At 45.9% G+C, this 13,702-nt stretch overlaps 1 protein-coding gene across 1 annotated transcript in view; it reads right to left on the bottom strand.

Annotated features, from left to right (window-relative positions):
• The window catches only part of AKT1 (AKT serine/threonine kinase 1), a 441,526-nt gene that overhangs the window by 129,610 nt on the left and 298,214 nt on the right, over positions 1-13,702 (bottom strand). Inside the window, exon 5 of the mRNA XM_086937905.1 lies at positions 12,868-13,030. Coding sequence (XP_086794031.1) covers positions 12,868-13,030 — 163 coding nt within the window. The remainder of the gene's footprint in view (positions 1-12,867; positions 13,031-13,702) is intronic.

Below are 13,702 nucleotides of genomic sequence, written 5' to 3'. Positions count from 1 at the left end.
AGATGATCAGTTAAGCTGTTATACTGCTATTTTACTGTTACTGTGGAGCTCCCACCATGACGACAGGAAAGATTCAAGCATGTCAATCTATAAAAGATACAATACTGGAGAATCTGTGTCTAGATAGACTCTGTACCAGATAAGGCATTACCGAAGGTAAGTAACTTCTAGCAGCAAATTCCTTACTTAGAATAGATACCCAAGCAATACCTTCCCGGAGATGGGTCTGCAAACATGATTTAAACAAGAGAGTCCTTCAGAACTGAACAAGCCCATCCTGAGAACACCGACTGTTTAGGCAGTAATGTTTGGTGAATGTGTGCAGCGAGACCCACATTGCAGGCTGGCAGGTATCCAGGACCGGAACACCACATGCTAACGCAGTGGTCACAGCCTTTGCTCTGGTGGAATGAGCATGCACGCTCTTCAGGAGCTGCATCTTGGCCAGTGCGTAGCAGAGGGTACTTTCTGCTGGCCTTCCCTTTTTTGGCTCCGACATATCCCACGCAGAGCTGATCGTCCACCCAGAACAGTTTTGTGCGGTCAAGGTAGAACGACAATGCTCTTTTTGGGTCCACACAGTGGAGTTTCTCCTTTTCCTTAGAGGGATGAGGTGGAGTACAAAAGGTAGGTGAGGTGATGGACTGGCGTACATGGGATGGGGTTACCACCTCGTGTCCAAAGGACTAGCTAGTCTGGAAAAAAGGAGATATAAGGAGACTAAGATGACAATGGCTGAGGTTCACTGACCCTCCGGACAGATGTCATTGCCACCAAAAAGGCCGTCTTAATGGTGAGAAGCCTAAGAGGGAACGTATGAAGCGGCTCAAAAGGAGAACACATTGGGTAGTTAAGAACCAAGTTAAGGTCCCACTGAGGCATAAGGAAGAGAGCTGGATGAAATATGTTGCGGACATGCAAGAAACCCATTTACAGTAGGGGACTTGAGGCGGAAAGGCTGTACTGGTAGCCACAGCAATGGCAGAAAAATAACGCTTCAGCGTATACCATCTTGGTGGAGGGACCCCGGGTTTTCAAGATAACATTGCAAACCGGACGGAAAGTTGAAAGCTGTCAACTGTCGCTGCTCAATATCCAAGCATGAAGGTGGAGCATTGACATGTTTGGGTGGAGAACCCTCCATTGCTGTTGCGACAGAAGATCCTCCAGAAGGGGCAACCTGATCGGGGGCGGTTGGCCATGCTCAACAGCTCGGAAACAGACTCTCCGAGCCTAGTCTGGAGCCACAAGGATCATTTGGGTTTGGTCGTTCCTGATCTTGAGAATTCTGGACAGGAGTGGTATGGGTGAAAAGGCGTACAAGAGGAAGGAGCTCCACTTGAGATGAAAAAACCATCTCCAAGCGAGAGCTACCTTAGAAACTCCAGTGTGCAGAAGTGCTGACATTGCAAGTTCTCGGCAGTGGTGAACAGATCTAACCAAGGCTCTCCACACAGCTGAAAAAAACCTTGCAGCACCTCCTGACTGAGATGCCATTCTTGATCGGCTAGGCATCTTTTGCTGAGTCCATCTGCCCAGTCATTCAGGTGTTGACCAGTAAAATTACCTGATGTTTCAGCCATTTCTAGAGATGCAGGGCTCTTTGACAAAAGGACCACGACCCCACCCCACCCTGTTTGCTGCAGTTCCCCATGGCAGTGGAGTTGCCGGGGGACACCTGCACTAGCCTTCCCTTGCTGGAGGGTAGAAGGGCTTTCAATGCCAGCCAGTTCGCTCGGAGTTCCAACAAATTGATGATGAGTCCGTATTCTGCTGGAGACCCGAGGCCTTTGATGTCCACCTCTCCCAGATGGCCACCCCATCCCAGGAGTGATGCATCTGTCACTACTGTGAGAGGGAAGTGATGACTCAATACCGGTTTGTTAACCAGCACTGCAGATCTTTTGCAGTGCCTTTCGAGATCTGGACCATGTCAGAGATTACCTTGATGTTGCACCAACAGAAACTTCAGGTCCCACTGCAGAGCCCGCATGTGCCAGTGGGCATTTCTTCACCAGCAGGATGCAGGAAGCCATGAGGCCCAGCAGTGTCAGTGTCAGCATCAATGAAATCGAAGATAGAGGCTGAAACATGGGTATCATAGCCTGAATATCCTGGACTCGCCATTCGACAGGATAAGCCTGAAACGGCACCGAATCCAGAACAGCTCCGATAAAAGGAAGCATCTGAGAGGGAGTTAGGTGTGACTTCGACACGTTGATAGTGAACCCCAGCAACTGCTGGATCGTAGTCTGGAGGAGGAGATAGGGGAAAACTGGTACCACTGATCTCCACAGATGAGCTGCAAACCACCATGATCACCTTGGTGAACACCCGAGGGGAGTTAGCAAGGCCAATAGGGAGCAAAAGAAATGGAAAGTGCCTGGGCCTACAATGAACCGCAGAGAACACCTGTGGGCAGGCAGGACGGGAATGTGGAAATATGTGTCCGGCAAGTTCAACACCACCATCCAGTCTCCCGGGTAAAGGGCAAACAAGACCTGAGTGAGGGTGAGCATTTTCAATCTCTCCTTCCGAAGAAAGAAATTGAGAGCGCGCAGGTCTAGGATCGGACGAAGGACTACTTCTGGCATCTGCACCTCTCGATGGCCCCCTTGGTGAAGAGAGCCATCAATTCCTGGCTGAGCAAAGAAATCTGGTACTACACCATCCTGTCACAAGCAGGTGGTATGGGTGAAGAGGTAGATTTCAAAGGGAGGGAGCAGACACTCAGGATAATCTGCAGAGCCCATTGGTCTGATGTAATAGACCAGTGGTGCAGGGGATGGTGGATCCTGCAACCCACTGGATGCCCATGATAAGGGGGTAAACTATAGAGGTATGGAGGCTACAACTGCCGGGGTTGACTGGCCTGACCTTTGGCTGCCGGACCCATGAGGTCTGTGGGCACAGCGTTTTCGGTCACGCAGAGACAGTGAAGCTTGTGTGCCGCAGTGGCTGGGTAGGGCAGGTACAAATGCGCCTGGAAGCCAATTCTGTGGCCACTAAAGGAGTTAAATGAAGATTTGGGGTGGTGAGGGGCCATGGAAAGGCCCAAGGACATAGCTGTAGCCCTGCTTTCCTTAAAGCACTCCGCCGCTGAATCCGCCTTGACCCTGAAGAGACGAGAGTCAAAGGGCATGTCCATACCAGATGCGTAGACATCACCTGAAAAGCCAGCTGTCCTAAGCCAGGTGTGGTGTCTTAAGGCCACTGTTGAGGAAACCGCTCTGCCCAGTGAGTCGGTGGTATTAAGTCCACAACGTAAGGTGAACTTGGCCGCATCTTCCCATCAGCAACAGCCTGGGAGAGGACGACCCTGGCCTCCACCGGGACTGTCGGCAGCACCTGCTCAACTGTGTCCCACAGAGCATGGGAGTAGCAGCCCAAAAGCATGCAGTGTTAACCAACCGCAATGCCAGGCTGGTGAAAGAAAACATCTTCCCTAAGGTTTGTAGCCTCTTGGATTCTCTATCTGGGGGTGTGGAATGGAAAGTGCAATGGGAAGTACAGGCTTGGACTCCCCCCCCAAGCTCTCTGGGGTAGGGTGTTGCATGAGCAAGTTTGGGTCCCCTGGAGCAGAGCGTTGGCGGGGGCAATGGTCCTGTTCACAGGAGCCCCTGTGCTGGGTTTGGCCTGGTCCCAAGTAAGATGTCAGTTAGGGCTTCATTAAAGGGGAGAAGCGGTTCCGAGAGGGACAATACAGGCTGAAGCCCCTCCATCCAGATGTTAGTCTTGACCGTCAAAGGGCAGGTTAAGGTCCAGGACCTTGGCCGCCCTTCTCACCACCACTGTGGAGGATGCTCCCTCCTCCATAGCCACAGTAGGGACAGAAAGTATCTGGAGAAGTGTCCCGTCCACTGTGTTACACCAAATCCTCACTCCAGTCGACATTAGAGTCAAAGGGTTGATATTCTTAAGGGTCCAAAGACCCCCAGGCTCCTCCAAGATTCCTAGCCCATAAGGGCTCAGGTTCTGGCCTGAAAGGCATGGCTACAGTCGGCGCCTGAGTCGGGTGACGCCCATCTGGCTTAGTGTTGAAGTTATCGTAATAGGATAGGCACCACCGGCGGGTGCCGACGGCGTCAGCATCAGGGAAGGTCAAGATGGCACGACAGGCACCGGTCTGGATCCAAGGGATCCGTCTGGGGCAGAAGTGGACAGCATGGATCCAGCAGGGGTCCCTTCCGAAACTGGGAAGCACAAAGAAGAGGGAGCGGGATGCTCAAATATGAGGTGCATAGCCTCATAAAACTCTTGAAATTGAATGGGGGTTGCTCCGGCTCCCGGAAACTTGGGGAAGCGCAGAGTGTTTGAGGCACCAAAGGCATACACAGTGCGGGTTTTTCACCCACACTAGTCAGTTACAAGTGCTGTAGGGCTTGAATCCAGCCTTCCAGGATGACATCCCTGCCCCACCAGGAGAAGATTCTCCAAAAGACACTTTGTCAAAAAGTTTAAAAAAAAGTTTAGTCAAAAAATGAGTAAGGGGTAGCTCTGGATTAACCCGGACTGGCACGAAAAGAAAGGGACTGACATCATTGCACTGAGGTGGAGCCTACATAGGCACCGCACACATCACTTCTGCCGTGGGTGACACAGAGCGCAGTCGGTCAACGCCACCAACCGGTGTGCATGGCTATTGCTCATGAAAATGTTCCGAATCTAGTCTGACGCCTGGGGATAATTCTAAGGTCAGGAATCTGCGGCAATGCAGCAATCCTGCGACCATTTGTTTCCCACTGAAATAAAGTACAGCAAGCATCCTCCACAGCATTTATCATCATCTACGGACATAAGTACACACACCTAATCTCACATGTTAAAGTTTAACACCTATTTTGTCTTCAACATATTACTTGAACTTAGATGATAAACAAAAATACATCTGTGTATATTGCGTAAACTCTTGTAATCTCAAACACAACACTAGAACAGCATTGTGCTGTTTTCAGAGCACACTGACAAAACAGTTATTTTAAAGTACCTCATACATCTAACTAAATACAGTCATGTATGAAATCTGCCTTTACTGCGTGGTCAACCCCCTATTTTTTTGCTGGCCCTTAAATCTGAGCACTTTACCCCTGCTGACCAGTAGTAAAGTGCCTGTGATCCCCTTTTAAACATCATAACATTGGAATACTCCTAATTGGCATATTTGAGCTGCTTAAAAGTACTGACTATATGGTACAAAGTGTACCCACAGCCTGGAAGATAAATGTTGCTTGTGGACTAGAGCACCTATTATGTCATTCACTACAGTAATAGTGCAAACATGGCTTCAGCCTTACCATTGTAACCGGAATGTAGAAGTAAAAACTGCAATTCGATCCGTTAAAATGAAGTCTCTTGAACATATCAAAACCCCCCTATTAAAATATTAAAAAGTCACCCCATAAAGGCCTGGCAGCCCACAAGGAAAAACGCATGGTATTTAAAAGTAGGGAACATAAAAAAATGTAATGTTAACATGTCTTTACAGTGACTGGTACCCAAAAGTTATTTTTCACGGTGGCAGGCCTAGCTATCCTATGTACAAAACCAGAGTACAGCTTAAAATCCTAACACTGTATATTAGGAATGGGAGAAGCAAGATAAATATTTTCATAACTACTTTTAATAGTTATTACAATTCTGATTCAAAGGAAGTCAGATTTTAAATAAATAAGGAAAAAAAACTTTTAGAATGTTTCCTTTTACCTGCCTGTACTTTCAGAAAGGTTCCAGCAAGGGATTTTTTTGAAAAACTTGGTAAAAACCAGATTTATTATAGTCTATATTATTGTTTAAGACTATTGGACTGTAGTGTTCAGTCACTTTTTTTCAATAGTATATCTGACTTAAGACCTTGTATAAGGCTACCACACTAGCCAAGATAAATTTAACAACAGTACTGGTAGGTCTATTCAGCAAATGAGAAAGGAAAAGCAACACAAGGAAAACATTTTTTTGTTCGAAACTTATTTATCTTATTCAAATCAGGTTCAAAGTCGTAAAAACGTACAAATTCAAAGGAAATGGGGGGTACAAATAATCAAGAGAAAAATGCATGTAACTCTTAGGTATAAGGAAAACAGTAAAATCAATCCATAGATACATAAGAGGAAGTCTAGTCTGGAATTCATAAACATAAACAACTCCTTTTTAAATTGATCAGAGAGTTAGATGTAGATGTAGACATAGACTTTAAGTGTCGACGTTTCGGTCTCATATGTTAGATCCAGAGACCATCATCAGGACAGTTGTCTTTTGATGCAATGTGAGAGACCCTCATAAAGATGGAGAAAACGCATACATTTGTTGTTTGTGAAGGTACAGAGTCACTTGTATCCTTAGGGATTCCACAGATTATCCCTTGGTTAATGCTCCACGTGTTTATCCAATTTCACAAATCGAGTTCTGATTGGTTGTCAGAATGACGCTCCTGCTCGTCGAGACGGATCAAAGGGCGAACGAAATTGTGAAATTGGATAAACACGTGGAGCATTAACCAAGGGATAATCTGTGGAATCCCTAAGGATACAAGTGACTCTGTACCTTCACAAACAACAAATGTATGCGTTTTCTCCATCTTTATGAGGGTCTCTCACATTGCATCAAAAGACAACTGTCCTGATGATGGTCTCTGGATCTAACATATGAGACCGAAACGTCGACACTTAAAGTCTATGTCTACATCTACATCTAACTCTCTGATCAATTTAAAAAGGAGTTGTTTATGTTTATGAATTCCAGACTAGACTTCCTCTTATGTATCTATGGATTGATTTTACTGTTTTCCTTATACCTAAGAGTTACATGCATTTTTCTCTTGATTATTTGTACCCCCCATTTCCTTTGAATTTGTACGTTTTTACGACTTTGAACCTGATTTGAATAAGATAAATAAGTTTCGAACAAAAAAATGTTTTCCTTGTGTTGCTTTTCCTTTCTCATTTGCTGAATAGACCTACCAGTACTGTTGTTAAATTTATCTTGGCTAGTGTGGTAGCCTTATACAAGGTCTTAAGTCAGATATACTATTGAAAAAAAGTGACTGAACACTACAGTCCAATAGTCTTAAACAATAATATAGACTATAATAAATCTGGTTTTTACCAAGTTTTTCAAAAAAATCCCTTGCTGGAACCTTTCTTTAACAGTCTATCTGCCCGATCCCGCAAGGGTCTATTGGGTTACCCACTCCTCTAAATCATGTACTTTCAGAAGGCTGCTAATTAGCATAGTCATCTGCCACCTGTCAGCCAGTAATTAGCTATGACCAGGTGTGAAATGCTTCCCTGGAGAACGCAATCGTTGACCTGAACCAGCAGAGATGAGTCCTCTTAGCTTGGCAGAATATGCAGGGTTGGGCTGGATACCTTCTTTAGACAGCACAGCATTATATCCTCCTTGACATGTCTGTTGAGTCACATATAATATTTGGATTGCACTTGAAATGAAGGGTACAGGATGTCAAGACATTTAGTGAGTATCCACCGTTTGTTTGCTGAAGAATCCTGCTTGTGTCCTACGAGACTTCCATCACTGGGTTTATTGTGGGTACTTTGGCTGCCTCAATCTGGATTTTAGGGTTAGATGTGGAAGGAAACCCTAGGATTACCATAATAAGCTCCCTATAAACACACCTGAAGCTCTCAGAGCCAATTTTAAGTGAGCTGAAGTCTTTTTGCCATTTTGTAAATGCCCACAGTGGGCAGCGTAGAACGGTGAACATTTAACCCACTGGCTAGGGCATGTCCAGGAGTCATTCTCACCCACTAGCTAGTGCCAGGCATAAATATAAAAGGAACAAATGATGGACGGAATGCTGAACAATGCAAACATTCACACCCAGTCACAAAGATCTGGGTTTAATCCATCGTTCTTTTGGCATAAATGTAGCACCTCCAGGCACATATATTAGAACACTTTCTGAACCGGAGGAAGATCAGAAGTCTGGAACTGCTGTCTATGACCGGAGAGGAGCCCTGAAGGAGTGGCGGCTTGCTCTCTTGCACCCAGAATAAGGAAGTGGACTCCAAGGTTCATAAGGCTGACCACCTGTTCAAGCTACAGGAATACAACAAGATACAAGAGGCCTTTCCAGCAACTGCCCAATTGCAGAGTGACAACTGCACTCTGCTATAGACCTCTATCCTAAAAGACTTTTGTCTCTAGGCACATATGCTGAAGCCTTACGTGAGGAAGGCCCGTCTAAAGTAGTGTGCATTCAAACTTTAACGTCAGATTGTTCTTGGTGGTGAGATGGATGTTCATATCACAGGATGGATGAACAGGCTGCAAATACTGTGTAGCTGTGTTTTGCAGCAGTAAACTGCAGTGGTATGAAATAAGACACTCTTTGCCCTGTTTATGGTTTCCTTTTAAAGTAGTGTTTTAAATTAGACCTATCTGGAGAAAGCGGTTTACATGGATCATTATCACTGGTCCTAAAAGTCCTTGCATTGTCACGATCGTAAATGCAAGGGGCGATTACAGAATAAAGTGCAGCTCACGCCAGTGTTATAAAAGGATGTGTTCCAGACCTGAAGGACCTGATCCAGCGGTAAAGAATTCCATAACCTAACCACACAATGTGACAATGCTCGACAGGAGAATTATCGGATTGGAATGAACTAACGGTTGACAATAAAGTCCTGCGTTTGCTGTGATAATAGTACAGAGCCTCCACCACAAGGAGTCAGAGAAGCAAGTAACTTGTTACTTATCTGTGGCAAAGCGGTTTTAATGAAAATGCATAACTGTATTACGATGATGTATTTACCACATATTGGATTTGAGATATTCTGCTGAGAATGTATGTTTTACTTTAACATTGGATAATATAGGCCTCGATTTCAAGATAGTGGTTGACACCTATTGTCATCTTATTCTTGCACTGAGTCATCTTTCTGGCCTTTCCTCACTGTGCATCCAGAGTATTAAAGATATTTTGTAAATAATATATTGAACACCATGTTATGTTATGTTATGTTATGTTATTGGAGGTTTTGTAGCGCGCTCAATTACTCAGGAATATCCTGGCGCGTAAAGATGCAGATAGACAACAGAAGAGCTAGAGTAGTTAGTCCGTCATTTTGAAGAGGTGGGTTTTGAGTGCTTTTTTAAAAAGATTGAAATTGAATGGCGCGTAGCATCGGAGGAAGGGTGTTCCAAGCGACAGCCGCCTTCACGGCGATGGAGTGCCCACCGAGGCAAGTGGGTTTGAAGCGTGGAACAGCCAGCAGGTGTTGGGTGGCTGACCGTAGGGGACGGTTGGGTAGGTACCGGGAGAAACGTTTCCGCAGGTACAGCGCCCCCTGATCATGAATGGCTCTACGGGCAAAAGTGAGGGACTTGAACAAAGCCCATTGTGCGACAGGGAGCCAATGCAAGCTGCGCAGATGTTGTCGGACGCTGGACTTCCGCGAGATGCTGAGAGAAGCCTAGCCGCTGCGTTCTGTATGATCTGAAGGTGGTTGATTAGGTAGGCCGGAATGCCAATGAACAAGGCATTAGCATAGTCGAGGCGGGAAAGAATGAGAGCCCTTGCCACTGTTTCTTTGGCCGTCCTCGGAAGCAGGGGAAAAAATCTCCGGAGAGCTTTAAGGGTACCGAAGCAGCTGCAGGTGAGTTTTTTAATATGCTCATGAAATTTTTTATTTTCCTGAACCATACCCCCAGGTTTTTTGTTGGTTTACCAACAAAACTAGGGTGTAGTGCATCAGACGGCCACAAACATTCTCTGAAGTTGGAGGGGAACTGCCCGTAGAGTAGTATTTCCGATTAATCTTCGTTACATTTTAACTGGGCAAGAGCAAGCCAGTTGAAGACTGAGGAGAGGCAGGTCTGGACCGATGATGTGTCCAGATCCGTACCCGGCCAAGTGAACAGCAGCTGTGTGTCATCTGCGTAGGCTATTATTTTAGCGCCCAGTTCTTCAGCCAAGAAGATCAGGGGGGTCAGGTAGATGTTAAACAGCAGTGGGCTTAATGTGGACCCCTGTGGCACCCCAGTGGAAATAAGCTTAGCCGAGGAAGAATAGGGAGGCAGCCACACCTGCTGAGTCCGGTTGTCCAAAAACTAAGTCAACCACTCTAGGGCAGATCCAGTAATGCCAATGGATGCCAGCCAGGTGAGCATAAGCCGATGGGGTACTGTGTCGAAAGCGGCAGAGAGGTCTAACGTTATCAGAGCCGCTCTGCCGCCGGCATCCAGGCACTCCCTGATGGCCTCAGACATTTCAACCAGGGCTCACTCAGTGCTGTACGCAGCACAGAGCCCAGATTGAGCTGGGTGGAGAGAGTGGGAAGCTTCAACAAAAGCATCCAACTGGCGAAATGCGATTTTCTCACATACTTTGGCCAGCACCGGCAGCAGGGAGATGGGCCGATAATTGTCTGGAACTGCAGAGTACAATCCAGATTTTTTAAGAAGCGGCAGAAGTTTAGCCTGCTTCCAACAGCCGGGAACTGTAGCAGCTTGAAAGGAGAGACTAATGATCTCAGAAACCTCAGAGCAAACCACCTCCGCCACCCCTCCTAATACACGGTCGGGGCAGGGGTCGGTGGGTGACCCGGACTTCATAGATTTCAGGACAGCTAGAGTGTCTGCCTCAGTTGGAGGGGAGAGTTCTCTGAAAACATGAGTAGAGGAGGAAGGAGATGGGGGATGGGCCATGACCTGGATACTCTGACCAAGACAAATGGTGCACAGGCTGTCCTGAAGCCCAGCTATTTTATCTGTGAAAAAGGAGGATAGGACCTCACACCATTGTGCGGAGGATGGAAACGTTGGTTGTTCAGCACAAGGGGAAAGAAAGCTCTTAACAATGGAGAAGATTTCCTTGCTGTTATTATTGGCCCTAGAGATCCTGCCTGTATAGTACTCTCTCTTAGCCATCCTGATGGCAGCATAATATTCCCTCTGAGCCGCACACAAAGCCCCCTTGGCAGTAGGACAGTAGGCGCGTCTCCAGCATCTCTCCAGTTTTTTACAGTCAAGCTTCCGTTCTTTCAGGGCATGCGAAAACTAGGGCTTGGAGGGCGCAGAGCGTTTGTTCGAGTCGACGCCTCGTTTCGCGGAGGCCCCCACCCCTGAGCTGATCCAGGTGTTAAAACGCTGCACGGCAGCGGGAAGCTAAGAGCCCAATACTGGGCGACCCTGATAAAGAGCGTTGGTCAATGCAAGAAGATTAATCTTCTGGTGGCAGGTGTTAGGCAGAATGTCGCAAGATGGCTTGTCTAAAGCCAGGAGAACCTGATCAGCATATGATCCGACCAGGTAAGAGCTTCAGGATCTGATAGCGTTAAGGCAAAGTTGGAACAGACTACATTCAAAAAATGACCCCCCGAATGCGTAGGCAGCATTACCCACTGTGTTAACTGGGCTAAGTTTAAGCATTCCAGCAGACTTATTGAGCACACAATAGTGCTGCGTCATTCTCACATGTACCAGTGGCGAAGCAAGCACTTTGGCCGCCCGAGGCAGTCCCCATGTTTGCCAGCCCGCTGCAGCCGAATCAAAGAATGTAGGGTGGGGAGTGCTAGCAGGATTTTTTCCATTTGCCGCCCCTCAGCGGAAGATTGAAGGGGGCGATTGCCACCCCGAGAACGGCAGGTAAGAGCGACGGGATACTGTCGCCCTCAAAACATGTGCCATCCGGGGCAGACCACCATCCCCCCTGTTACGCCACTGGTACCACTTGATGTTTCATTCTCAAGTTTAATTTTCATGCTGTGTTAGCAAAGTGAATGCTTTGCCATGGTCTCAACTATTGGAACCACAATGCGTTTCTCATGAGAACCTAACTTTGACTTGTAGCTGAATTTGTACAAACCATGAAGTATCACAGGAGAACCAGGGATGGGAACTACATTATATGAATCTGTGGGACAGTGCTGACAAATGTGATTTAAACTGTATCGTTCTTTCTTTAACATAAATGTGTAGGATTTCTGGCCCTTGCACATGAACATATTGCATTCCATCTTGTAAAATGAGCCTTACCCACAGGTCGTTGGACCAAACTCCCCTGATCTATAGAAGGTGACACTCTGTCGATCAGACCTCTGATTTCTAGCTTATGTGCTGATCTCATTATATTCTGTCTGCTATTTCCTATATTGCATTCTATCCTGAGCTTCATACTTTATATAACAAATCACTAACTGACTTTAAGAGATGCGTATTACATTTAATTCTGAAATTTTATTTGATATTGAACTGTTGGAATGACCAGATAGAGAGATGCAAGAAAATCCCGAGGGGATTAACACCGTTCCCGGTTCACCGTTAGTGCTTCAGGTTGAATACCAGCAAAAAGCACTATATCATCTCTAACAGTTTTGGGCCTGAGAAATGTTCTAGATACGCATGCTATTCATTACCCCAACATCTGTTGGTTGGATCCAGAAATGCATAGTTTAAGAAAAAAGTGTTTTTTATTTTGGGTGTCAACCACGGGTGATTAATAATGACTTCGTTTGTAAACCCTCAATGGCTCACAAAGGGACCACAATTTAAGCCTCTCATATTCAATGGAACATCAATAACACTGTAACTGACCAATATTGTGTTCTTTATCAATGTGGACAACTTCTTGTTTGACGTTTTACCTTGAAATGCTAGTTTATGATAAGTTATGCAAATTAAAACATTTTGCAACTCTAAGCATTCAAACTTTGACCTTGAATTTCCTTTGATTTACATGCTGTGCATGCGAAGGAGACACCAAATTGTCTTGCTTATTACAAGTATATATACTTTCTCAGATTTGGAGAACAAATGTAACTGTCTCCCTACAGTCCCACCCCCTTATGATTGAGATGTTTAATTCATGTCCCTTAAGAGGAGAAGCGAGTGTACTTGGGTAAGACATACCACTTTATGTTTTGGTTTGGTAAGTTTTGGTTTGGTAAGAGCAACTTCCATGTCTTCTGCTCCGGAGTTATCACTCGGCGAATTAGATCTATACTCCATCATTTCCTCTTCCTGTTTCTTAAGGCTATCTGCTACAGTCTGGATGACTTGGGTCCATTCTTCCCTGCAACAGAAAACCACAAAAAAACACTTAATCATAAACATTACAAACATTCGTCAAAGAAGGTTTCTAATTGATAGTTTATTTTAAGAATCCACTTAATTTATCATGAATCATTTATGCATGATCAAAAATTACTACAAATAATTAAGAAGTCACCTATGATTAACAGAGAGACACAGAAGTACTACATACATTAGAAAGAAGCAGAATGATGTAAGGGGCGCGTGTAAGGTGGGGGCACTGCTCTATTGAGAATCTGTCTGCGCTAGTTGTTGACGCCGCATACTGCCAATTCTGGGCTCCACACCGTTCTAACAAAAAATCAAGGGAAACGCTACTAAAATCAGTCGACACAGGGAGTACCTGATTCACGAGGACTCCCCAAGCTTGCTCCGGCTTTTTCCCCGATCCACCACGGGCTTTCATCCTGATTGTGTGGCGGGAAGTTACTTCCGGCCGGGTAGGCTGGAGGGCGGCGGTTAGTCTCCTCCCCACTTTTTTAAACTAATATAAACCCATGCAGAGCGGAGCGCGCAGCGGACGCGTGTAAGGTGGGGGCACTGCTCGAATGTGAATCTGCCAATCTGAGCTATTTGTTGACGCCGCATTTGACATTTCTGCTTGTTTAACACTGTTACTGCCAATTCTGGGAACCACACTGATTTAACAAAA

Source organism: Lissotriton vulgaris, chromosome 9, assembly GCF_964263255.1.
Source record: "Lissotriton vulgaris chromosome 9, aLisVul1.2, whole genome shotgun sequence".
Classification (NCBI taxonomy): domain Eukaryota; kingdom Metazoa; phylum Chordata; class Amphibia; order Caudata; family Salamandridae; genus Lissotriton; species Lissotriton vulgaris.
The sequence above is the reverse complement of the archived record's forward strand: the minus strand, read 5'-3'. Positions and strand labels throughout refer to the sequence as shown.